This window comes from Salmo trutta, chromosome 29 (assembly GCF_901001165.1).
Source record: "Salmo trutta chromosome 29, fSalTru1.1, whole genome shotgun sequence".
Classification (NCBI taxonomy): Eukaryota; Metazoa; Chordata; class Actinopteri; order Salmoniformes; family Salmonidae; genus Salmo; species Salmo trutta.
The window spans coordinates 23,587,035-23,613,180 of NC_042985.1; the positions used below are offsets into that span (position 1 = coordinate 23,587,035).

The following is a 26,146-nucleotide window of genomic DNA, read 5'->3' on the forward strand; positions in this document are numbered from 1 at the left end:
TAATGTTACTGTGTGGTTCAGCTCTGTCTAGTAACATGTCATGTAACAAGGCTGTATAGTAACAAGGCTACTGTAATAATGTCCTCTCTTCTCTCTCCATAGCTGGCTCGTCCATAAGTAGTGAGTCGTCTCCGGTCTCGTCCCCAGCCACCAATCACAGTTCTCCGGTGAGCACACCCAAGAGAGGCCCTCTGGGCCCAGGGCCTGTCCTGGTGCCACCTGGGGGCCACAGTGTGCCAAGCACCCCGCCCGTCGTCACCATCGCCCCCACCAAGACCAGCAACGGCCTCTGGAGGAGCGAGGCACGCCAGGTGAGACTAGACACACACAGAGACAGACAAAGACACACAGAGACAGACAAACACACTGTATGTACTTGCTCTGTCTTTCTCCCCTCCTCTCTCTGTTGTCTTTCTCATTTCACATCTTGTTGCCTGTTGCATCTTTTGTGTTTTCAACCACTCTATATTTTCATCCATCCATTTCAGCCCAGTCAAAGCAATGTTTCAACCTCTCTGTCCCTGGTAAGAGATCTAGTACAAAGAGGCTGCCTGCACACACACACACACACACACACACACACACACACACACAGGCTCTCGAGGGATTAGCGGATTTCCAGGCTGGCCTGTAACCCATGGCGTGGCAGAATGTATCTGACATATGTACATGTGACATAGCTGGTGGCTCTGCGAAGGCCTCTTCCCCTTCTCCTCCCCCTCCTCCCCCTTCTCCTCACCCTCCTTTCTCTGTGTGTTAAACAATGCCAGCTGCCACCAGGCCACCGAGGTGACAGTCTTAACGGCAGCCAACATCTGTGCCCCCTCAAGCCCCAGTCCAAGACCTATCCTCATCCCTAGCTTTATAACCACAGCTCCAGCCTCATTCTAACCCCCAGTCCCAGACCTATCCTCATCCCTAGCTTTATAACCACAGCTCCAGCCTCATTCTAACCCCCAGTCCCAGACCTATCCTCATCCCTAGCTTTATAACCACAGCTCCAGCCTCATTCTAACCCCCAGTCCCAGACCTATCCTCAGCCCTAGCTTTATAACCACAGCTCCAGCCTCATTCTAACCCCCAGTCCCAGACCTATCCTCATCCCTAGCTTTATAACCACAGCTCCAGCCTCATTCTAACCCCCAGTCCCAGACCTATCCTCATCCCTAGCTTTATAACCACAGCTCCAGCCTCATTCTAACCCCCAGTCCCAGACCTATCCTCATCCCTAGCTTTATAACCACAGCTCCAGACTCATTCTAACCCCCCAGTCCCAGACCTATCCTCATCCCTAGCTTTATAACCACAGCTCCAGCCTCATTCTAACCCCCAGTCCCAGACCTATCCTCATCCCTAGCTTTATAACCACAGCTCCAGCCTCATTCTAACCCCCAGTCCCAGACCTATCCTCATCCCTAGCTTTATAACCACAGCTCCAGCCTCATTCTAACCCCCAGTCCCAGACCTATCCTCAGCCCTAGCTTTATAACCACAGCTCCAGCCTCATTCTAACCCCCAGTCCCAGCCCAGTCCAAGCCTTGTTCTAACCCCCAGTCCCAGCCTATTCCAAGCCTCATTCTAACCCCCAGTCCCAGCCCAGTCCAAGCCTTGTTCTAATCCCCAGTCCCAGCCCAGTCCAAGCCTTGTTCTAACCCCCAGTCCCAGCCCAGTCCAAGCCTTGTTCTAACCCCCAGTCCCAGCCCAGTCCAAGCCTTGTTCTAACCCCCAGTCCCAGCCCAGTCCAAGCCTTGTTCTCTACCCCCAGTCCCAGCCCAGTCCAAGCCTTGTTCTCTACCCCCAGTCCCAGCCCAGTCCAAGCCTTGTTCTCTACCCCCAGTCCCAGCCCAGTCCAAGCCTTGTTCTAACCCCCAGTCCCAGCCCAGTCCAAGCCTTGTTCTCTACCCCCAGTCCCAGCCCAGTCCAAGCCTTGTTCTAACCCCCAGTCCCAGCCCAGTCCAAGCCTTGTTCTAACCCCCAGTCCCAGCCCAGTCCAAGCCTTGTTCTAACCCCCAGTCCAAGACTTACCTCCCACCCCTCCAACCCCTCAGGGACTCAGCAGTCAAGTGTGTCCCCTGCCCATCTGCCCCCCTTCCCTCTTGCACTGACTGACCCAGTGTATGTGTGTGTGTAGCTGCTAGCTTTGATAAGGAGTGGATTATGGATTAAGGCTTCCCTCTAAGCCCTTTTATCACAGCTCTGAGGCTAATGGTGGAGGGCAGAGGAGCAGCACAGCACTCCTCAATACGCCCCAACACACTTAAAACGCTCCTCAACACTCCCTATGCAACACTCCTCATCACTCCTCATCACTCCTCATCACTCCTCATCACTCCTCATCACTCCTCATCACTCCTCAACACTCCTCAACACTCCTCAACACTCCTCAACACTCCTCAACACTCCTCATCACTCCTCAACACTCCTCAACACTCCTCATCACTCCTCAACACTCCTCAACGCTCCTCAACTCTCCTCAACACTACTCAACACTCCCTATGCGACACTCCTGAACACTTCTCAACACTTCTCAACACTCCCTATGCGACACTCCTGAACACTTCTCAACACTACTCAACACTCCCTATGCGACACTCCTGAACACTTCTCAACACTACTCAACACTCCCTATGCGACACTCCTGAACACTTCTCAACACTCCTCAACACTCTGCAACACTCCTCATCACTCCTCAACACTCCTCAACAATCCTCATCACTCCTCAACACTCCTCAACACTCCTAATCTCTCCTCAACACTCCTCAACGCTCCTAATCTCTCCTCAACACTCCTCAACACTCCCTATGCGACACTCCTGAACACTCCTCAACACTCCTCAACACTCCGCAACACTCTGCAACACTCCTCATGTGACACTCCTCAGCACTCATCACTCCTCAACACTCCTCAACACTCCTCAACACTCCTCAACACTCCCTATGTGACACTCCTCATCACTCCTCATCACTCCTCAACACTCCTCAACACTCCTCAACACTTCTCATCACTCCTAAAACACTCTTCAACACTCCTCAGCACTCATCACTCCTCAACACTTCTCAACACTTCTCAGCACTCCTCAACACTCCCTCTGCAACACTCCTCAGCACTCCTCAGCACTCCTCAACACTCCTCAACACTTCTCAACATGCCGCAACACTCCTCAACACTCCTCAGCACTTCTCAACACTCCTCAGCACTCCTCAACACTTCTCAACACTCCTCAGCACTCCGCAACACTCCCTATGCAGCACTCCTCAGCACTTCTCAGCCCTTCTCAACACTCCTCATCACTCCTCAACACTCCTCAACACTCCTCAACACTCCTCAACACGCCTCAACACGCCGCAACACTCCTCAACACTCCTTAACACTTCTCAACAGTCCTCAACACTTCGCAACACTCCTCAACACTCTCACAACACTCTACAGATGTTGAATGTCTCCCTGGAGACAGGAAGTGAGGAGAGGAGGATGGAGAGAGAGTGAGGGGCGATGGGGTTCAGAGATAGGGGGTCAGCTCATCCCTCTGTGTGGGAGCGTCCTAGCCCATTGTCCCCCTGCCATCTCGGCCCTATGATCTTGCCCCCTCCCACCCCGCCCATGTGCCCCTTCACCTCAAGCATAGAGCATTAGCCAGAGGGTTAGCCAGAGCCCCTATGGGTGGGAGGGGAGGGAGCAGTGATGTCATCCTATCACAACCCTGTCATCACCTTCTTTGCCTTAGAGGAAAGAGAGAGGAGTGAGCAGAGAGAGAGAGAAGGGGATAGTGATAGGCAGAGAGAGGCACAGACCTTCTGCTCACACACACACTGACACACACTGACACACACACTGACACACACACTGACACACACACTGACACACACATACATGTTCTCCTTCACAGAGTCACACTCACCCTGTTTATCTTTGGGGTGAAGTGGTTCCAGCTAGCTCTTGAGATGCACTCTGTGGTGTGTGTGTGTGTGTGTGTGTGTGTGTGTGTGTGTGTGCAGGGTCATGCTGGGAGAGAGAAGGTTGTGTTGGGGGGTTTCTGGTGCCTCGGACAGCTCGAGGCCACCCAGCTGAAGGAGGGGGACGAGGGGTAGTCTAGTGGGTGAGAGGTGGGCGGGGGTGAGAGGGGTGAGACAGAGGGGGGCTACCATCAGAGCGTTTCCCCAGTTTACCCTATGCCGCTCCAGCGAAACCCTGCTGTCACAGAGACAAACAATGGGCAGGGTCAAGCACACACTCTCTCTCTCTCTCTGTCTCTCTCTGTCTCTCTCAAAAAACATCCCTCAGTATTGCAGACAAAGGAAGCTCTGTCCAGCCCTCTGTTTTTATCCCTAATCACCATCGAGGGAGGGAGGGATGGGGGAGACTCACCCAAGCCAACATTTTAGTAAGATTTGAACGTCCCTAACACTCCCACGTCCGCCACTTCCCTTCCCTGCCCTCCCCACTCCTCTTCCCTGCCCTCCCCGTATTCTCTCTTAGTGCTGTCTATTCAATTAGTTCCTAGCCCGTGCTGTGCTGTGAACTGACCTCAGGCCCCCAGCTTGCGTAAGCCTGCAGAAATGAGGGCTAGAGACATGGTTAGAGACCACACAGAGAGAGAGAGACAGGGCTAGAACCACTCAGACACTAGCAGGAGCCTGGGTTAGAGGCAGGGTTAGAAGAGGGTTAGAGGCAGGGTTACTGGGACTTGGGGCCTGGAGACCATGCAGGGTTAAAACCAGACACACTCACACAGAGTCTGGGATGAGCTGCTGAGAGAGTGATAGAGAGAGAGAGACAAACACAAATAGACCCCACAGAGCCCCAGGACAGCAACACAATTAGACTCATCCAAATCATGAGAAAACAAAAAGATAATTACTTGACACATTAGAAAGAATGAACAAAAAAACAGAGCAAACTAAAATGCTATTTACATTTACATTTTAGCAGACACTCTTATCCAGAGTGACTTACAATAGAGAATGCATACATTTGATTAAAAAAAAAATAATTGTACTGGCCCCCCGTGGGAATTGAACCCACAACCCTGGCGTTGCACACACCATGCTGGCGTTGCAAACACCATGCTCTACCAACTGAGCCACAGGGAAGGCTATTTGGCCCTAAACAGAGAGTACACAGTGGCAGAGTACCTGACCACTGTGACTGACCCAAACTTAAGGAAGGCTTTGTCAGTGAGAATAACCTTGCTATTGAGAAAGGCCGCCGTAGGCAGACCTGGCTCTCAAGAGAAGACAGGCTATGTGCACACTGCCCACACAATGAGGTGGAATCTGAGCTGCACTTCCTAACCTCCTGCCAAATGTATGACCATATTAGAGACACATATTTCCCTCAGATTACACAGACCCACAAAGAAATAACAAACAAACCTGATTTTGATAAACTCCCATATCTACTGGGTGAAATACCACAGTGTGACATCATAGCAGCAAGATATGTGACCTGTTGCTACAAGAAAAGGTCAACCAGCGAAGAACAAACACCATTGTAAATACAACCCATATTTATTTATTTTCCCTTTTGTACTTTAACTATTTGCACATTGCTACAACACTGTATATATACATAATATGACATTTGAATTGTCTTTTTTCTTTTGGAACTTTTGTGAGTGTAATGTTTACTGTTCACTATTGATTGTTTATTTCACTTTTGTTTATTATCTATTTCACTTGCTTTGGCAATGTAAACATATGTTTCCCATGACAATAAAGCCCCTTAAATTGAATTGAGAGAGAGAGAGAGAGGTAGAGGAATAGAGAGAGTGAGAGGGAGAGGGATAGAGAGAGAGAGAGAGTGGGGGAGAGGGATAGAGAGAGTGAGAGGGTGAAGGGAGAGGGATAGAGCGAGAGAGAATGAGGGTAGAGGGATAGAGAGGGTGAAGGGAGAGGGATAGAGCGAGAGAGAGTGAGGGTAGAGGGATAGAGAGAGTGAGAGGGTGAAGGGAGAGGGATAGAGCGAGTGAGAGAGAGAGAGTGGGGGGAGAGGGATAGAGAGAGTGAGAGGGTGAAGGGAGAGGGATAGAGCGAGAGAGAGAGAGAGAGAGAGAGAGAGAGAGAGAGACGAGAGAGAGAGAGAGAGAGAGAGAGAGAGAGAGAGAGAGAGAGAGAGAGAGAGAGAGAGAGAGAGAGAGAGAGAGAGAGAGAGAGAGAGAGAGAGAGAGAGAGAGAGAGAGAGAGAGAGAGAGAGAGAGAGAGAGAGAGAGGAGAGAGAGAGAGAGGAGAGAGAGAGAGAGAGAGAGAGAGAGAGAGAGAGAGAGGAGAGAGAGAGAGAGAGAGAGAGAGAGAGAGAGAGAGAGAGGGTGAAGGGAGAGGGAGGTAGAGAGAGGGTGAAGGGAGAGGGAGGTAGAGAGAGAGAGAGAGAGAGAGAGAGAGAGAGAATGTGTGAGGGGAGAGGGAGAGTGAGAGATGCAGGTATTGATATTCAGAGGCAGCAGTATTATCTCTGGAGCCCCTGTAGAGCATCAGTACTTCATTTACCCTGGACGGTCTGTGTGAGTGTGTATATGCCTCAGTGTGTGATGATCTGTGTGAGTGTGTATATGCCTCAGTGTGTGATGATCTGTGTGAGTGTGTATATGCCTCAGTGTGATGATCTGTGTGAGTGTGTATGGAGATGTTTCCTTTTTGTGCTGCTTTGTTTTTGCATCCCTGTGTGTTTGTGTGTGTGTATTATTCTTGGTGTGTGTGCATGTGTGTTGCCTCTCAGTGTGTGTTAGGAGGGTTGATTAGTGCCTCCCTGGCTTAGATATATATGAGACTCGGGCAGGGTGAGAGGTAGTGCTGCAACGGATCACAAAACTCACGGTTCGGATTGGATCACGGTTTTGAGTCACGGTTCGGATTGGATCACGGTTTTGAGTCACGGTTCGGATTGGATCACGGTTCTGAGTCACGGTTCGGATTGGATCACGGTTTTGAGTCACGGATCGGATTGGATCACGGTTTTGAGTCACGGTTCGGATTGGATCACGGTTTTGAGTCACGGTTCGGATTGGATCACGGTTTTGAGTCACGGTTCGGATTGGATCACGGTTCTGAGTCACGGATCGGATTGGATCACGGTTTTGAGTCACGGTTCGGATTGGATCACGGTTCTGAGTCACGGTTCGGATTGGATCACGGTTTTGAGTCACGGTTCGGATTGGATCACGGTTTTGAGTCACGGTTCGGATTGGATCACGGTTCTGAGTCACGGATCGGATTGGATCACGGTTTTGAGTCACGGTTCGGATTGGATCACGGTTTTGAGTCACGGTTCGGATTGGATCACGGTTTTGAGTCACGGTTTGGATTGGATCACGGTTTTGAGTCACGGTTCGGATTGGATCACGGTTCTGAGTCACGGATCGGATTGGATCACGGTTTTGAGTCACGGTTCGGATTGGATCACGGTTCTGAGTCACGGTTCGGATTGGATCACGGTTTTGAGTCACGGTTCGGATTGGATCACGGTTTTGAGTCACGGTTCGGATTGGATCACGGTTTTGAGTCACGGTTCGGATTGGATCACGGTTTTGAGTCACGGTTCGGATTGGATCACGGTTTTGAGTCACGGTTCGGATTGGATCACGGTTTTGAGTCACGGTTCGGATTGGATCACGGTTTTGAGTCACGGATCGGATCATTTTTCGGATCAGCTATAAAAAAAAGGGAGACAAATATTACTTTACTTTCCATTGATTACTTAAAGAACACTTAAAGAAATTAACTTTTCAATCTTTAAATAAAATATTAAAATAAAATATTCAATACTCAGTTGTTTAATTAAAGTGCAATATGAGGCATGATACCTTCTTCCTTTGAACAATAGTGAATGTAAAAATAGTCTGTGTCAACATCATCAAAAACATGTAAAAAAAGAAAGAAAGCAAAGCAGACCTGAGCTTATAACTTCACATGACTTTTCTAAAAGATGAGGACGTCTGCATTGTCTGGGGAGACCTCTTTACAGTCACTATGTCCCCTGCCGTGGAGAACACCCTCTCACTAGGTAATGAAGTGCCAGGCACAGCCCGGTAGCATCTTGCCATCATGGCAATGTCAGGGTATTTACACGCTTTTCCACCAAGGCAGTGGATCACCATCCACTGGAATGCCGCTTGCTGCCTTGTAGGATGCTACCTCCTCTTTGATGGTGTTGGCAAACGTCTTGCCTGTGTCCTTGCTCGCAAAGATCTCCCCGAAAAGCTCCTTCATGGCCAAATGATTTTGTGGAGGAGATGCCTCTGAGTCTGCTCCTGTCATCTCTGTGGCTTGACCCTGCAAAGAAAATGACTTGATCTATTAAACTGACTCATGAAAATAAATAATATTTCATAGAACTAGAATTGTGGCAATAACATTTAATAAAATCCAGTATTATTCCAAATAAAAAATGGATGATTCTAATAGCATAGACTAAGATTAGAGTATATTTATTATTGAAGTAATTCACTCTTATTTATTGTTTTACCTCTTCAGTGGCCACAGTCTCAGTGGTGAGATCACTGTATGTCCTCCGCTGTAGGGCAGGGTCTAGGTGAGACAGGGTCTAGGTGAGACAGGGACTTGAACAGACAGGGTCTAGGTGAGACAGGGACTTGAACAGACAGGGTCTAGGTGAGACAGGGACTTGAACATGCAGGGTCTCGGTGAGACAGGGACTTGAACAGGCAGGGTCTAGGTGAGACAGGGACTTGAACAGACAGGGTCTAGGTGAGACAGGGTCTAGGTGAGACGGACTTGAACAGGCAGGGTCTAGGTGAGACAGGGACTTGAACAGACAGGGTCTAGGTGAGACAGGGACTTGAACAGGCAGGGTCTAGGTGAGACAGGGACTTGAACAGACAGGGTCTAGGTGAGACAGGGTCTAGGTGAGACAGTGACTTGAACAGACAGGGTCTAGGTGAGACAGGGACTTGAACAGACAGGGTCTAGGTGAGACAGGGACTTGAACATGCAGGGTCTAGGTGAGACAGGGACTTGAAGAGGCAGGGTCTAGGTGAGACAGGGACTTGAACAGACAGGGTCTAGGTGAGACAGGGTCTAGGTGAGACAGGGACTTGAACAGGCAGGGTCTAGGTGAGACAGGGACTTGAACAGACAGGGTCTAGGTGAGACAGGGACTTGAACAGGCAGGGTCTAGGTGAGACAGGGACTTGAACAGACAGGGTCTAGGTGAGACAGGGACTCGAACAGGCAGGGACTTGAACAGACAGGGTCTAGGTGAGACAGGGACTTGAACAGACGGACTTGAACAGACAGGGTCTAGGTGAGACAGGGACTTGAACAGGCAGGGACTTGAACAGACAGGGTCTAGGTGAGACAGGGACTTGAACAGACAGGGTCTAGGTGAGACAGGGACTTGAACAGGCAGGGACTTGAACAGACAGGGTCTAGGTGAGACAGGGACTAGGTGAGACAGGGACTTGAACAGGCAGGGACTTGAACAGGCAGGGACTTGAACAGACAGGGTCTAGGTGAGACAGGGACTTGAACAGACAGGGTCTAGGTGAGACAGGGACTTGAACAGACAGGGTCTAGGTGAGACAGGGACTTGAACAGGCAGGGACTTGAACAGACAGGGTCTAGGTGAGACAGGGACTTGAACAGACAGGGTCTAGGTGAGACAGGGACTTGAACAGGCAGGGACTTGAACAGACAGGGTCTAGGTGAGACAGGGACTTGAACAGACAGGGACTTGAACAGACAGTGTCTAGGTGAGACAGGGACTTGAACAGACAGGGTCTAGGTGAGACAGGGTCTAGGTGAGACAGGGACTTGAACAGGCAGGGTCTAGGTGAGACAGGGACTTGAACAGACAGGGTCTAGGTGAGACAGGGACTTGAACAGGCAGGGTCTAGGTGAGACAGGGACTTGAACAGACAGGGTCTAGGTGAGACAGGGACTCGAACAGGCAGGGACTTGAACAGACAGGGTCTAGGTGAGACAGGGACTTGAACAGACGGACTTGGAACAGACAGGGTCTAGGTGAGACAGGGACTTGAACAGGCAGGGACTTGAACAGACAGGGTCTAGGTGAGACAGGGACTTGAACAGACAGGGTCTAGGTGAGACAGGGACTTGAACAGGCAGGGACTTGAACAGACAGGGTCTAGGTGAGACAGGGACTAGGTGAGACAGGGACTTGAACAGGCAGGGACTTGAACAGGCAGGGACTTGAACAGACAGGGTCTAGGTGAGACAGGGACTTGAACAGACAGGGTCTAGGTGAGACAGGGACTTGAACAGACAGGGTCTAGGTGAGACAGGGACTTGAACAGGCAGGGACTTGAACAGACAGGGTCTAGGTGAGACAGGGACTTGAACAGACAGGGTCTAGGTGAGACAGGGACTTGAACAGGCAGGGACTTGAACAGACAGGGTCTAGGTGAGACAGGGACTTGAACAGACAGGGACTTGAACAGACAGGGTCTAGGTGAGACAGGGACTTGAACAGACAGGGTCTAGGTGAGACAGGGACTTGAACAGGCAGGGACTTGAACAGACAGGGTCTAGGTGAGACAGGGACTTGAACAGACAGGGTCTAGGTGAGACAGGGACTTGAACAGACAGGGTCTAGGTGAGACAGGGACTTGAACAGACAGGGTCTAGGTGAGACAGGGACTTGAACAGACAGGGTCTAGGTGAGACAGGGTCTAGGTGAGACAGGGACTTGAACAGGCAGGGTCTGGGTGAGACAGGGACTTGAACAGACAGGGTCTAGGTGAGACAGGGACTTGAACAGGCAGGGTCTAGGTGAGACAGGGACTTGAACAGACAGGGTCTAGGTGAGACAGGGACTTGAACAGACAGGGACTTGAACAGACAGGGTCTAGGTGAGACAGGGACTTGAACAGACAGGGTCTAGGTGAGACAGGGACTTGAACAGACGGGGTCTAGGTGAGACAGGGACTTGAACCTTGGATCCAGTGCAGTAGATCTATGAAGGCCTAATGGCAGCCTTCACATCTCTAGTGATGGTGCTGTCTTTCTCACTTGGTGTCATGGATGGTAGAATCGTTGTTTTCAGAGGTAGGATCATGGACACAGACAGTGCAGTTTCAGTGCTCAATAGGGTTGTAACCGTTTTGAGGGGTTGGAGGACCTGGAGGACCTCCTCTGCCACGTTCACGTCATCATCAGACAAGGTGACGATGTCTTTGTTTTTTTCAGTGTCTTGTCTGTCAGTGTAGAGTAAACAGCTGCCTGCTGCTCAAGATGGCGCTCCAACATGTCATAAGTGGAGTTCCATCTTGTTGTGACATGGTGTATGAGCTTGTGGGTCGGTAGCTGTAGCATTTCTTGCTTGGTCTTAAGCACATGAGCGGCTGTTGTGCTTCGGTGGAAAAGGGAAACCACCTTCCTGATCCTCCAAGGAGGCGGTCCATCTGGTTCACTGAGATTCCCCTTTGGGATGCTAAATTGATCACATGCAAAACAAGCTATCTGTGGCTCCAGTCCAGCCTCTATTACTGCATTTACTTGGTTCTTGGCATTATCTGTGGTGGTTGGGATATTGCTATTGGGCCTCTCTAGCTTCCACTCTGCTACTGCTCCTAGCTGCTCCTAGCTGCTCCTAGCTGCTCCTAGCTGCTCCTAGCTGCTCCTAGCTGCTCCTAGCTGCTCCTAGCTGCTCCTAGCTGCTCCTAGCTGCTCCTAGCTGCTCCTAGCTGCTCCTAGCTGCTCCTAGCTGCTCCTAGCAGTACCTGCGCCAGATTTGTGCCTGTGTGACTCTCATAGAGGGGGCGTGTCTGTAGCACCAGACTTCACATCTCTCACTCCTCTGTGGTGTAGTGAACAGTCACAGTCACGTAGCTTTCTGTTACCCTGGAGGTCCACTCCTCTGTGGTGTAGTGAACAGTCACAGTCACGTAGCTTTCTGTTGCCCTGGAGGTCCACTCCTCTGTGGTGTAGTGAGCAGTCACAGTCATGTAGCTTTCTGTTACCCTGGAGGTCCACTAATCACGGTACTCCATTCTGTTTATTATTTGTTTATCTGTCGGCCCCAGCCGCGAACTCAGGCTGTGTGTGTAGTTAACCGACCCTCTCTGTCCAGTCATCGCCATTTTACCTGTTGTTGTTGTTTTAGCTGATCAGCTGTTGTCTCACTCGTTGTTGTCTAGCTAGCTCTCCCAATCAACACCTGTGATTACTTTTATGCCTCGCTGTATGTCTCTCTCAAATGTCAATATGCCTTGTATACTGTTGCTTAGGTTAGTTATTGTTTTAGTTTACAGTGGAGCCCCTAGTTCCACTCATCATACCTCTGTTACCTCCTTTGTCCCACCTCCCACACATGCGATGACCTCACCCATTATAACCAGCATGTCCAGAGATACAACCTCTCTTCTCATCACTCAGTGCCTGGGCTTACCTCCGCTGTACCCGCACCCCACCATACCCCTGTCTGCACATTATGCCCTGAATCTATTCTACACGCCCAGAAATCTGCTCCTCTTATTCTCTGTCCCCAACGCTCTAGACGACCAGTTCTTATAGCCTTTAGCTGTACCCTTATCCTACTCCTCCTCTGTTCCTCTGGTGATGTGGAGGTAAACCCAGGCCCTGCATGTCGCCAGGCACCCTCATTTGTTGACTTCTGTGATCGAAAAAGCCTTGGTTTCATGCATGTCAACATCAGAAGCCTCCTCCTTAAGTTTGTTTTACTCACTGCTTTAGCACACTCCGCCAACCCTGATGTCCTAGCCGTGTCTGAATCCTGGCTTAGGAAGGCCACCAAAAATTCTGAGATTTCCATACCCAACTACAACATTTTTCGTCAAGATAGAACTGCCAAAGGGGAAGGAGTTGCAATCTACTGCAGAGATAGCCTGCAAAGTTCTGTCATACTTTCCAGGTCTATACCCAAACAGTTCGAACTTCTAATTTAAAAAAATAATCTCTCCAGAAATAAGTCTCTCACTGTTGCCGCCTGCTATCGACCCCCCTTCGCTCCCAGCTGTGCCCTGGACACCATTTGTGAATTGATCGCCCCCCATTTAGCCTCAGAGTACGTTCTGTTAGGTGACCTAAACTGGGATATGCTTAACACTCCGGCAGGTCTACAATCTAAGCTAGATGCCCTCAATCTCACACAAATCATCAAGGAACCCACCAGGTACAACCTCAAATCCGTAAACATGGGCACCCTCATAGATACTATCCTGACCAACTTGCCCTCCAAATACACCTCCGCTGTTTTCAATCAGGATCTCAGCGATCACTGCCTCATTGCCTGCATCCGCTATGGGTCCGCAGTCAAACGACCACCCCTCAGCACTGTCAAACGCTCCCTAAAACACTTCTGCGAGCAGGCCTTTCTAATCGACCTGGCCCGAGTATCCTGGAAGGATATTGATCTCATTCCGTCAGTAGAGGGTGCCTGGTTGTTCTTTAAAAGTAATTTCCTCACCATCTTAGATAAGCATGCCCGTTCAAAAAATGCAGAACTAAGAACAGATATAGCCGTTGGTTCACTCCAGACCTGACTGCCCTTGACCAGCACAAAAACATCCTGTGGCGGACTGCAATAGCATCGAATAGTCCCCGTGATATGCAACTGTTCAGGGAAGTCAGGAACCAATACACGCAGTCAGTCAGGAAAGCAAAGGCTAGCTTTCTCAAGCAGAAATGTGCATCCTGTAGCTCTAACTCCAAAAGGTTTTGGGACACTGTAAAGTCCATGGAGAACAAGAGCACCTCCTCCCAGCTGCCCACTGCACTGAGGCTAGGTAACACGTTCACCACTGATAAATCCATGATAATCGAACATTTCAATAAGCATTTCTCAACGGCTGGCCATGCTTTCCTCCTGGCTACTCCAACCCCGGCCAACAGCTCCGCTACTCGCCCAAGCCTCCCCAGCTTCTCCTTCATCCAAATCCAGATAGCAGATGTTCTGAAAGAGCTGCAAAACCTGGACCCATACAAATCAGCTAGGTTAGACAATCTGGACCCTCTCTTTCTAAAACTATCCGCTGCCATTGTTGCAACCCCTATTACCAGTCTGTTCAACCTCTCTTTCATATCGTCCAAGATCCCTAAAGATTGGAAAGCTGCCGCGGTCATCCCCCTCTTCAAAGGGGGTGACACTCTAGACCCAAACTGTTACAGACCTATTTCCATCCTGCCCTGCCTATCCAAAGTCTTCGAAAGCCAAGTTAATAAACAGATCACTGATAATTTTGAATCCCACCGTACCTTCTCCGCTGTGCAATCCGGTTTCCGAGCCGGTCACGGGTGCACCTCAGCCACGCTCAAGGTACTAAATGATATCATAACCGCCATCGATAAAAGACAGTACTGTGCAGCCGTCTTCATCGACCTGGCCAAAGCTTTCGACTCTGTCAATCACCGTATTCTTATCGGCACACTCAATAGCCTTGGTTTTTCTAACGACTGCCTCGCCTGGTTCACCAACTACTTTGCAGACAGAGTTCAGTGTCACAAATCGGAGGGCCTGTTGTCCGGACCTCTGGCAGTCTCTATGGAGGGTACCACAGGGTTCAATTCTTGGGCTGACTCTTTTCTCTGTATATATCAATGATGTCGCTCTTGCTGCGGGCGATTCCCTGATCCACCTCTACGCAGACGACACCATTCTGTATACTGGCCCTTCTTTTGACACTGTGCTAACTAACCTCCAAACGAGCTTCAATGCCATACAACACTCCTTCCAACTGATCTTAAACACTAGTAAAACCAAATGCATGCCCTATCTACCTACCACATCCCCTTACTGTTTTTATTTTATTTACTTTTCTGCTCTTTTGCACACCAGTATTTCTACATGCACATCATCATATGCTCATTTATCACTCCAGTGTTAATCTGCTAAATTGTAATTATTTGCTCCTATGGCCTATTTATTGCCTACCTCCACATGCCTTTTGCACACACTGTATATAGACTTTCTTTTTTCTACTGTATCATTGACTTGTTTATTGTGTTATTGGTTTGTTTACTCCATGTGTAACTCTGTGTTGTTGTCTGTGTCACATTGCTTTGCTTTATCTTGGCCAGGTCGCAGTTGTAAATGAGAACTTGTTCTCAATTTGCCTACCTGGTTAAATAAAGGTGAAATAAAAATAAAAAACAAATAAAAAACATGCCCCGTTCACGTGAACAGTACACACAACAGCTTTTTAAAAATAATCACATCAACCTTCAGGCTTCAGAGTAAAACACAGCACACATCTGTCTTGTCTTTATCTTTTCACTGCAACTCTGCATCAACATTTAGGGAATTATTACTTTAAAAAGTAACAGCAGCAGTAAAACTGTATCTCACACAATGATGGTTAGACTTTGCAATTGATCTGCGGTTCACATGCGTGCCGAACTTTGGGGGGTGATCCATATGGATCACGGATCAACTACGGTCCGTTACACCACTAGTGAGAGGGGAGGCGAAGGGAGGGTGAGAGGGGAGGCGAAGGGAGGGTGAGAGGGGAGGCGAAGGGAGGGTGAGAGGGGAGGCGAAGGGAGGGTGAGAGGAGAGGCGAAGGGAGGGTGAGAGGAGAGGCGAAGGGAGGGTGAGAGGAGAGGCGAAGGGAGGGTGAGAGGAGAGGCGAAGGGAGGGTGAGAGGGGAGGCGAAGGGAGGGTGAGAGGAGAGGCGAAGGGAGGGTGAGAGGAGAGGCGAAGGGAGGGTGAGAGGAGAGGCGAAGGGAGGGTGAGAGGGGAGGCGAAGGGAGGGTGAGAGGGGAGGCGACGAGAGGTTGAGGCGCGTTGGTATTTTGCTTCAATGACTGCAGGAGTCTGTTCCCGCTGCTGCCTGTAATTGCTTTTTAATTGGCAATTTAGATTCATGGCTCCATCAGAGAGGCGTAAATGAGCGCCCTCCCATACGCGGGGTCTCCCACCCCTCACCAGGGGACCGCCAGGGCCCAGGCTTACACAGAGGGGGCCGCCAGGACCCAGGCTTACACGGAGGGGGCCGCCAGGGTGTGATACACTGTGTCTGTGTGGCTAAATCAAAGTATCCGTATCAGATTGTTTTTGTTGCACAGTGTGAGTCTAAGAAATAAGGGGCACATTTTTGGGGTGAAGCCTCCAGCAGGGCTAAAGGTCAGGGAAAGATGGTGTGTGTGTGTGTGTGTGTGTGTGTGGGGGGGGGGTCATCCTGCAGGGTCATCCTGTCAGCCCAGCACACAAACAGCAAGAGCAGAGTCCTCCATCATCATTAGTAACACACATACACACAGCCCAGTAGCAGCAGGCACCGTGCAGTGAGTCTTTTGTCTCTCAGCCTGTGTTTGTCAGACAGTAATCTCTATTCATCTCTGTTCTGCCTCCTGTCTGCCAGTAAAGTCATCCCAACAGCTCATCAATAGTCTGTGTGTTGTACTGGCTCATTGCTTCTGTTCTAGTGTAGGATGGTTTAGCAGGCTCTGATAACTGGTGTTGTCTCTCATATAGAGAGTAGGAGAGAGAGAGTGAGAGAGAGAGGAGAGAAAGAGGAGAGTGGGGGCAGAGGTTGACAGAGAGAGAGGAGTAGAGAGAGGTCTGTGGCTCAGATGGTGTCAGTGCTCTGTGCTCTATCCCTGCTCCTGTGGACTCCTGTGGACTCCTGTGGACTCCTGTGGACTCCTGTGGACTCCTGTGGACTCTGCAGACTGGTTTTTGGGGAGGAGGGGGTGGGGTGGAGGGTGAGTGCTATCCTCCACTCAGACAAAAGACACAGGATGCACAGTCAACCATCCTCTCAACGCACACACACACACACACACACACACACAGGTTGTAGACAGGCGCTACGAGAGCCTCTTTTATTTTTGCTTTGGCCCAAGAGGCATCTGCTAGCCTCTGAGACTCGACCAAGTCTGTGCGTGTGTGTGTGGGTGCATCCGTGAGTGTGGGTGCATCCGTGAGTGTGGGTGCATCCGTGTGTGTGTGTGTGTGTGTGTGTGTGTGTGTGTGTGTGTGTGTGTGTGTGTGTGTAAACAACCTGAGGAGGAGAGAGCACCCAATCAATAGCAATAGTGTAACTTGGCCACCGGAGGGCATGCTATATTCTATTTCATATATTGTTTCTTTCTTTGTTTTAGATACCGTATAACAGCTATTGTACTATAATATAGAGGAATCATTTAGACTCTTTTGACTCATCACCAACTCTGCTGCTACTGCTGTTACCTAGTCACTTTACCCCTACCTATATGTACAGTTGAAGTCAGAAGTTTACATACACTCCAACAATGGTTTACAGACAGATTATTTCACTTATAATTCACTGTATCACAATTCCAGTGGGTCAGAAGTTTACATACACTAAGTTGACTGTGCCTTTAAACAGCTTGGAAAATTCCATAAAATGATGTCATGGCTTTAGAAGCTTCTGTTAGGCTAATTGACATCATTTGAGTCATTTGGAGGTGTACCTGTGGATGTATTTCCAGGCCTACCTTCAAACTCAGTGCCTCTTTGCTTGGGATCATGGGAAAATCTGAAGAAATCAGCAAAGACCTCAGAAAAAAATTGGAGACCTCCAAAAGTCTGGTTCATCCTTGGGAGCAATTTCCAAACACCTGAAGGTTCCACATTCATCTGTACAAACAATAGTACACAAGTATAAACACCATGGGACCACGCAGCCGTCATACCGCTGAGGAAGGAGACGCATTCTGTCTCCTAGAAAGGAAACCGGTACAAAAGTATCTATATCCACAGTAAAACGAGTCCTATATTGACATAACCTGAAAGGGCGCTCAGCAAGGAAGAAGCCACTGCTCCAAAACCACCATAAAAAAGCCAGACTACGGTTTGCAACTGCACATGGGGACAAAGATCATACTTTTTGGAGAAATGTCCTCTGGTCTGATGAAACAAAAATAGAACTGTTTGGCCATAATGATCATTGTTATGTTTGGAGGAAAAAGGGGGACGCTTGCAAGCCGAAGAACACCATCCCAACCATGAAGCAAGGGGGTGGTAGCATCATGTTGTGGGGATGCTTTGCTGCAGGAGGGACTGGTGCACTTCACAAAATAGATGGCATCATGAGGCAGGTAAATTATGTGGATATATTGTATGTAAACTTCTGACCCACTGGAATTGTGATACAGTGAATTATAAGTGAAATAATCTGTCTGTAAACAATTGTTGGAAAAATGTCTTGTGTCATGCACAAAGTAGATGTCTTAACCGACTTTCTAAAAACGATAGTTTTGAGCAAGGCTGTTTGTTATCAACACTAGTCAGGCTCATATTAAAACAATGAAAAGACATTCTTCCCAACACTCTGTGGGGTCATGATTGAATCAAGATGCATCAGAACAGCCGGATGAGAGGCAGAGAAAACACACAAATCCTCTTTTCCTGGTGGCTCTCTAACAGATGTTGTTTAAAAATAAACGCTGCCATTTCACGGTGGTGACTAGCGAGGAGACAGACAGACAGACAGACAGGCAGGCACTGCCACACCAACGTGCCACACCAACGCCTCTCTCCTTGATTTACAGGGATATTAGGGGCTAGGCGGGGCTAGCTCTGTTCATTCTGTGCTAATACGTAATATGGCGCTCAGTGGGAGAGGGGGAGAGATGGGCTCTGTGTGTGTGTGTGTGTGTGTGTGTGTGTGTGTGTGTGTGTGTGTGTGTGTGTGTGTGTGTGTGTGTGTGTGTGTGTGTGTGTGTGTGTGTGTGTGTCAGCAAGCGAGGGCGAGATGGGCTAGATGTCAGCAGCCCTTCCACAAATAACAGCAGAGTGCCTGCTAATAGGCAGGTCTGTACTGTCTCCAGACAGCCACCGTTTACCCTCCATGGATAGAGATGAAGAGAGGGAGGGAGGAGGAGGATGGAGGGGGAGCGGGATGGAGGCGTCTTGCATTTTCCTGGCCTCTCTGATTTTGAGTTCTTTTGACATATCTGAAGCACTTTTCCAGTTGGCTGCTCATCGGGGAGGGAGAGCCCACCTCCCTGACGCTAACACAGCCATTAGGGCAGGAGGGGGGACTGGGGAAACGGGGCTTGGTGTGGGGGTTTGGGGCGAGGGACAGGGGCCACTGTGCCTGGCTGCTCAGTGAAGCATGTTTAACAACGAGGGGCGAACATTAGAGGCATTTAATATGAACTGTTAGTGTGTCAGTGTCACCCCAGGTCATTGACTGGGAGAGGGGGTGGGGGTAATGGGACAGGGCGTAGGGGTAAATGGGACTAAATCGGTTGTGTTTTCTCAGTGACAGTGGAAAGAGACACACACACTCACACACATACTGTACACACACACAAGCATACTATACACACACACAGTGATATAGAAAAGCCTACCTCTATTCCCAGGGATCCTTGGGGTTAATTTAGCAGGACAGCTTCCTCCCTCCTTCCCCTGCCTTTGTAAGTGTTTTAATGGCAACAGTACCTAGCTCTTACGTCTCCTATTATCTGGTGTGTGGGGAGAGGAGGGTGTAGAAGAGAGGGAATAACCACTCTCTCATCCCTGGACATTCTCTACCATCATTCTCTCCCTACTGCTTTCTACCCCCTTCTTTCTCCCTCTTCTGTTTCTCTCCAAGAGCCCTTGAACCCAGCCACTCACATGGTGCTTTTCTCCCTCTCCCTCTCTCCATACCCTGGACTAAATACTGTTCTTCTCCCTCTCCCTCTCTCCATACCCTGGACTAAATGCTGCTTTTCTCCCTCTCTCCATACCCTGGGCTAAATGCTGCTTTTCTCCCTCTCTTCATACCCTGGACTAAGTACTGTTCTTCTCCCTGTCTCCATACCCTGGACTAAATACTGTTCTTCTCCCTGTCTCCATACCTTTGGACTAAATGCTGCTTTTCTCCCTCTCTCCATACCCTGGACTAAATGCTGCTTTTCTCCCTCTCTCCATACCCTGGACTAAGTACTGTTCTTCTCCCTGTCACCATACCCTGGACTAAATACTGTTCTTCTCCCTGTCTCCATACCCTGGACTAAATACTGTTCTTCTCCCTGTCTCCATACCCTGGACTAAATACTGTTCTTCTCCCTGTCTCCATACCCTGGACTAAATACTGTTCTTCTCCCTGTCTCCATACCCTGGACTAAATGCTGCTTTTCTCCCTCTCTCCATACCCTGGACTAAATGCAGCTTTTCTCCCTCTCTCCATACTCTGGACTAAATGCAGCTTTTCTCCCTCTCTCCATACCCTGGACTAAATGCTGCTTTTCTCCCTCTCTCCATACCCTGGACTAAATGCTGATCTTCTCCCTCTCTATACCCTGGACTAAATGCTGCTCTTCTTCCTCCCCCTCTCTCCATACCCTGGACTAAATGCTGCTCTTCTCCCTCCCCCTCTCTCTATACCCTGGACTAAATGCTGCTCTTCTCCCTCCCCCTCTCTATACCCTGGACTAAATGCTGCTCTTCTCCCTCCCCCTCTCTCTATACCCTGGACTAAATGCTGCACTTCTCCCTCCCCCTCTCTCCATACCCTGGACTAAATGCTGCTCTTCTCCCTCCCCCTCTCTCTATACCCTGGACTAAATGCTGCTCTTCTCCCTCCCCCTCTCTCCATACCCTGGACTAAATGCTGCTCTTCTCCCTCCCCCTCTCTCTCCATACCCTGGACTAAATGCTGCTTTTCTCCCTCTCTATACCCTGGACTAAATGCTGCTTTTCTCCCTCTCTCCATACCCTTGACTAAATGCTGCTCTTCTCCCTCTCTATACCCTGGACTAAATGCTGCTCTTCTCCCTCCCCCTCTCTCCATACCCTGGACTAAATGCTGCTCTTCTCCCTCCCCCTCTCTCTATACCCTGGACTAAATGCTGCTCTTCTCCCTCCCCCCTCTCTCCATACCCTGGACTAAATGCTGCTCTTCTCCCTCCCCCTCTCTCTCCATACCCTGGACTAAATGCTGCTTTTCTCCCTCTCTATACCCTGGACTAAATGCTGCTTTTCTCCCTCTCTCCATACCCTTGACTAAATGCTGCTCTTCTCCCTCTCTATACCCTGGACTAAATGCTGCTCTTCTCCCTCCCCCTCTCTCCATACCCTGGACTAAATGCTGCTCTTCTCCCTCCCCCTCTCTCTATACCCTGGACTAAATGCTGCTCTTCTCCCTCCCCCTCTCTCCATACCCTGGACTAAATGCTGCTCTTCTCCCTCCCCCTCTCTCCATACCCTGGGACTAAATGCTGCTCTTCTCCCTCCCCCTCTCTCCATACCCTGGACTAAATGCTGCTCTTCTCCCTCCCCCTCTCTCCATACCCTGGACTAAATGCTGGCTCTTCTCCCTCCCCCTCTCTCATACCCTGGACTAAATGCTGCTCTTCTTCCCCTCCCCCTCTCTCCATACCCTGGACTAAATGCTGCTCTTCTCCCTCCCCCCTCTCTCCATACCCTGGACTAAATGCTGCTCTTCTCCCTCCCCCTCTCTCCATACCCTGGACTAAATGCTGCTCTTCTCCCCTCCCCCTCTCTCCATACCCTGGACTAAATGCTGCTCTTCTCCCTCCCCCTCTCTCCATACCCTGGACTAAATGCTGCTCTTCTCCCTCCCCCCCTCTCTCCATACCCTGGACTAAATGCTGCTCTTCTCCCTCCCCCTCTCTCCATACCCTGGACTAAATGCTGCTCTTCTCCCTCCCCCTCTCTCCATACCCTGGACTAAATGCTGCTCTTCTCCCTCCCCCTCTCTCCATACCCTGGACTAAATGCTGCTCTTCTCCCTCCCCCCTCTCTCCATACCCTGGACTAAATGCTGCTCTTCTCCCTCCCCCTCTCTCCATACCCTGGACTAAATGCTGCTCTTCTCCCTCCCCCTCTCTCCATACCCTGGACTAAATGCTGCTCTTCTCCCTCCCCCTCTCTCCATACCCTGGGACTAAATGCTGCTCTTCTCCTCCCCCCTCTCTCCATACCCTGGACTAAATGCTGCTCTTCTCCCTCCCCCTCTCTCCATACCCTGGACTAATGCTGCTCTTCTCCCTCCCCCTCTCTCCATACCCTGGACTAAATGCTGCTCTTCTCCCCTCCCCCTCTCTCTCCATACCCTGGACTAAATGCTGCTCTTCTCCCTCTCCCTCTCTCTATACCCTGGACTAAATGCTGCTCTTCTCCCTCCCCCTCTCTCTATACCCTGGACTAAATGCTGCTCTTCTCCCTCCCCCTCTCTCCATACCCTGGACTAAATGCTGCTCTTCTCCCTCCCCCTCTCTCCATACCCTGGACTAAATGCTGCTCTTCTCCCTCCCCCTCTCTCCATACCCTGGACTAAATGCTGCTCTTCTCCCTCCCCCTCTCTCCATACCCTGGACTAAATGCTGCTTTTCTCCCTCCCCCTCTCTCCATACCCTGGACTAAATGCTGCTCTTCTCTCTCCCCCTCTCTCTATACCCTGGACTAAATGCTGCTCTTCTCCCTCCCCCTCTCTCCATACCCTGGACTAAATGCTGCTCTTCTCCCTCCCCCTCTCTCCATACCCTGGACTAAATGCTGCTCTTCTCCCTCCCCCTCTATCCATACCCTGGACTAAATGCTGCTCTTCTCCCTCCCCCTCTCTCCATACCCTGGACTAAATGCTGCTTTTCTCCCTCCCCCTCTCTCCATACCCTGGACTAAATGCTGTAAGTGGATATGTAGGCAGAGACAAACCAAAGTTTCACTGCCTTCTCCCCCTTTCTCTCTGTAGGTTGCCTTTGTTGGGCTGAAACAGTGTGTGTTTGTGTGTCTGTGAGGTGAGCCCAGGCCTGCTGTGTGTGTGTGTGTGTGTGAGAGAGAGAGAGAGCGAGAGAGAGAGAGAGAGAGAGAGAGAAATCCCTCTACTAGAATGTAGAGGGTATTTGTGTGAGAGAGAGAGAATGCTGTGGGCTTTGTTTTCACCGCCAGTTGATGTTCTAGCATGGCTCATCTCCAGACACACACACACTCCTGCTCTGTTGTCAGGATCACAGGCAGTGTGCTGGGTAGAGGAGGCTCAGACTACTGCTTCAGTGTCTCTAGACACCTTCACTCATATGTCCTGAAAAAGAGTGTTTCCATCTGTGAAGTAAGAGACCAGTAGCAGCAGTAGAGGATGTGATGCAGTGTGAAGGAGCTAGTGTCTGCTTGGTGTCCTCTTCAGAGAGCAGATGACTAGCCTTGTTTAGTATGACGAGAGAGCTCGCCATTTCTGTGTGTGTGCGTGCGTGTTAGAATGGGGGGGGGCTGTTGCCAGGAAGAGAGAAAGGAAAGGAAGGAGGCAGCAGGAGATCGAGAGAGGGGCCTATTCTTCCCTCCTCTCATCCCCAGGATGTGGTCCAAGTGTGTGGACAACCGTGTCGGTCACAGGCCCCCGGGGACAATTACTAAGACTGTGCTTCTCCCTCTCCCCTCCCCTCTCGCTCTCCCTCTTTCTCTCTTTCTCTCAGGCTGACTCGGGCCCTCGTGGGGTCAGTAGGGAGCGTCTGGGGGCAGAGGCGCCCCACCAGCAGGAGAAAGGTGGCTCCTCAGTCCCTGCTCACCTCATGGGAAACCCCTATGCCTTTGGCCTGAGCCCCGGAGCTGTCATGCAGGATGCACGCTTCCAGCCCCTCAAGTGGGTAACACTGCCTGTACAGTACAGTGCTGACAGTACACTCTGTCCTACCCTGTCTTTTAGAAGGTGTTATGTGTATTTCTAATGATCAAATGCAATAACTAAATCCCCTCGCTTCCTATTTCCCTCCCTCCCTCCTTCTCTCCCTACCCCTCATCTTCCTTCATTATTCCTATATACTTCCTTCCCTCTCTCCCTCTCCTCCCTCCCTCCTTCTCCTCTCACCAGTCTACCCAGGCAGCTGCCCCATGGAGTGCCCCCTGGTGGTGTACCAGAGGAGTACCTGCGGGGGTTCCGCCCCTACGCCACGGCCGAGGACCTCCGCATGCCTTCTGGACTGCCCCTGGGCCTGGACCCTGCCACCGCCGCCGCAGCCGCCGCCTACTACCACCCCTCCTACCTGCCACATCCCTCCTTCGCCCCCTACAGGTGAGTCAGGACAACACTCGTTGATCAGCAACAAGACTGCTACTGCTAGGTAGCAATGCTAACAGAACCTTTGAATTGCCTCTAGTCTTTGGTACTCTTTCAGTTTCCAGTGCTTGCTAACACTCAAGGCTAGGGATGCAAGCATGCTAGCTAGTGTTTGATGTTGTTGTCGGTGGCTACTACCTCCAGGGATGCTGAAGACAGCCCCAGTTAGCCTCTAGTCCTGTTTCCTGTGGACAGACAGTTTGATGACAAGGTTTAGAATTGATGGAGACAGGTAGTGCTTAGTTATAATTCGATCCTGTCATTTGCGTGTGGGTGGGTGTGTGTGTGGGTGTGTGTGTGTGTGTGTGTGTGTGTGTGTGTGGGTGTGGGTTTGCTGTGCTGTAGGCTATGGGACAGGGTACATGACTGTGCTATGTCAGCAGCACAGCAGGATGAGAGGAGGGCAGAAGCCATCACACACAGCCCAATAATGGAGTTAATGAGGAGATGAGACAGACACAGACATCAGACTGACAACACACACACACACACATTTGCTGACTCTTTCTCTATCTCTCTCATCCACAAACACACACACACACACTCTCATTCTCTCTCTCTCTCTCTGAAACACACACACATCCAAAGAGAGTGAAGTGTGGCTGTGTTTGCTGTGTGGGGTTGATTGAGGTTATTTTGACAGGTTGGCTGACCGTCTAATGCCCCCTCCCCCTCCCATGGAGAGACACAGCTCAGGTTAATGATGTAAACACTGGTTAACTGGGACACTCACTGTTCTATTCTCTCTCACTCTCTCTCTCTCTCTTCCTTTCAACTCCCTCTCCATTGCTCTGTCTCTCTCTCGCTCTTTGTCTCTCTCCCTCTCTATCTTTCCTTTCAATTCCCTCCTCTCTGTTGGTCTCCTCCCCCCCCCCCCCCCCCTCTCAGGATGGATGATCCGTTCTGTCTATCAGCTCTGAGGTCACCGTTCTACCAGCTCCAAGGAGGGGGAGGCCTGCCCCCCCTGCACCCCTCTGCTGTCCACATGCACCTGCAGGGGGTCCGCTACCCTGGGGACCTCACACACGCCTCACTGTCCGCTCTGCAGTCTGAGAGACTGTCTGAAAGGTACTGTCCTCTTCTACACACTCATACATACACATATAGTGTACACACACACCAAATGGGAAATTGTCTGTTTGATCTTTTAATAAGTCTTTCAATGTCTTTCTCACAGTGTTGTAATGGTCAGCTATAATAATACTCTGTCATTCTTCTCTCTCTTATGTCTCTCTTTCCTTCTCTCTTCCCTAATGTCTCTCTTTCCTTCTCTCTTCCCTAATGTCTCTCTTTCCTTCTCTCTTCCCTAATGTCTCTCTTTCCTTCTCTCTTCCCTAATGTCTCTCTTCCTTCTCTCTTCCCTAATGTCTCTCTTTCCTTCTCTCTTCCCTAATGTCTCTCTTTCCTTCTCTCTTCCCTAATGTCTCTCTTTCCTTCTTCTCTTCCTAATGTCTCTCTTCTTCTCCTTCCCGAATGTCTCTCTTTCCTTCTCTCCCTTCCCTTATGTCTCCTCTTATCTTTCCTTCTCTCTTCCCTAATGTCTCTCTTTCCTTCTCTTATGTCTCTCTTTCCTTCTCTCTTCCCTTATGTCTCTCTTTCCTTCTCTCTTCCCTAATGTCTCTCTTTCCTTCTCTCTTCCCTAATGTCTCTCGTTCCTTCTCTCTTCCCTAATGTCTCTCTTTCCTTCTCCCTTCCCTTATGTCTCTCTTTCCTTCTCTCTTCCCTTGTCTCTTTCCTTCTCTTATGTCTCTCTTTCCTCTCTTCCCTTATGTATCTCTTTCCTTCTCTCTTCCCTAATGTCTCTCTTTCCTTCTCTCTTCCCTTATGTCTCTCTTTCCTTCTCTCTTCCCTAATGTCTCTTTCCTTCTCTTATGTCTCTCTTTCCTTCTCTCTTCCCTAATGTCTCTCTTTCCTTCTCCCTTCCCTTATGTCTCTCTTTCCTTCTCTCTTCCCTTATGTCTCTCTTTCCTTCTCTCTTCCCTAATGTCTCTCTTTCCTTCTCTCTTCCCTAATGTCTCTCTTTCCTTCTCTCTTCCCTTATGTCTCTCTTTCCTTCTCTCTTCCCTTATGTCTCTCTTTCTTCCTTCTTCTTTCCTTCCCTTCTAGTCTCTCTTTCCTTCTCTCTTCCCTTATGTCTCTTTCCTTCTCTCTTCCCTTCATGGGTACTCTTTCCTTCTCTCTTCC

At 49.9% G+C, this 26,146-nt stretch overlaps 1 protein-coding gene across 1 annotated transcript in view; it reads left to right on the forward strand.

The window, feature by feature from the left end:
* Positions 1-25,184, forward strand: part of LOC115167158 (genetic suppressor element 1-like) — a 50,331-nt gene extending 25,147 nt beyond the window's left edge. Inside the window, exons 2-5 of the mRNA XM_029721307.1 lie at positions 103-311; positions 23,322-23,488; positions 23,717-23,917; positions 24,851-25,184. Of these exons, the coding sequence (XP_029577167.1) occupies positions 103-311; positions 23,322-23,488; positions 23,717-23,917; positions 24,851-25,160 (887 nt within the window). The 3' untranslated portion in view covers positions 25,161-25,184. The remainder of the gene's footprint in view (positions 1-102; positions 312-23,321; positions 23,489-23,716; positions 23,918-24,850) is intronic.
* Positions 25,185-26,146: the final 962 nt, after the last annotated feature.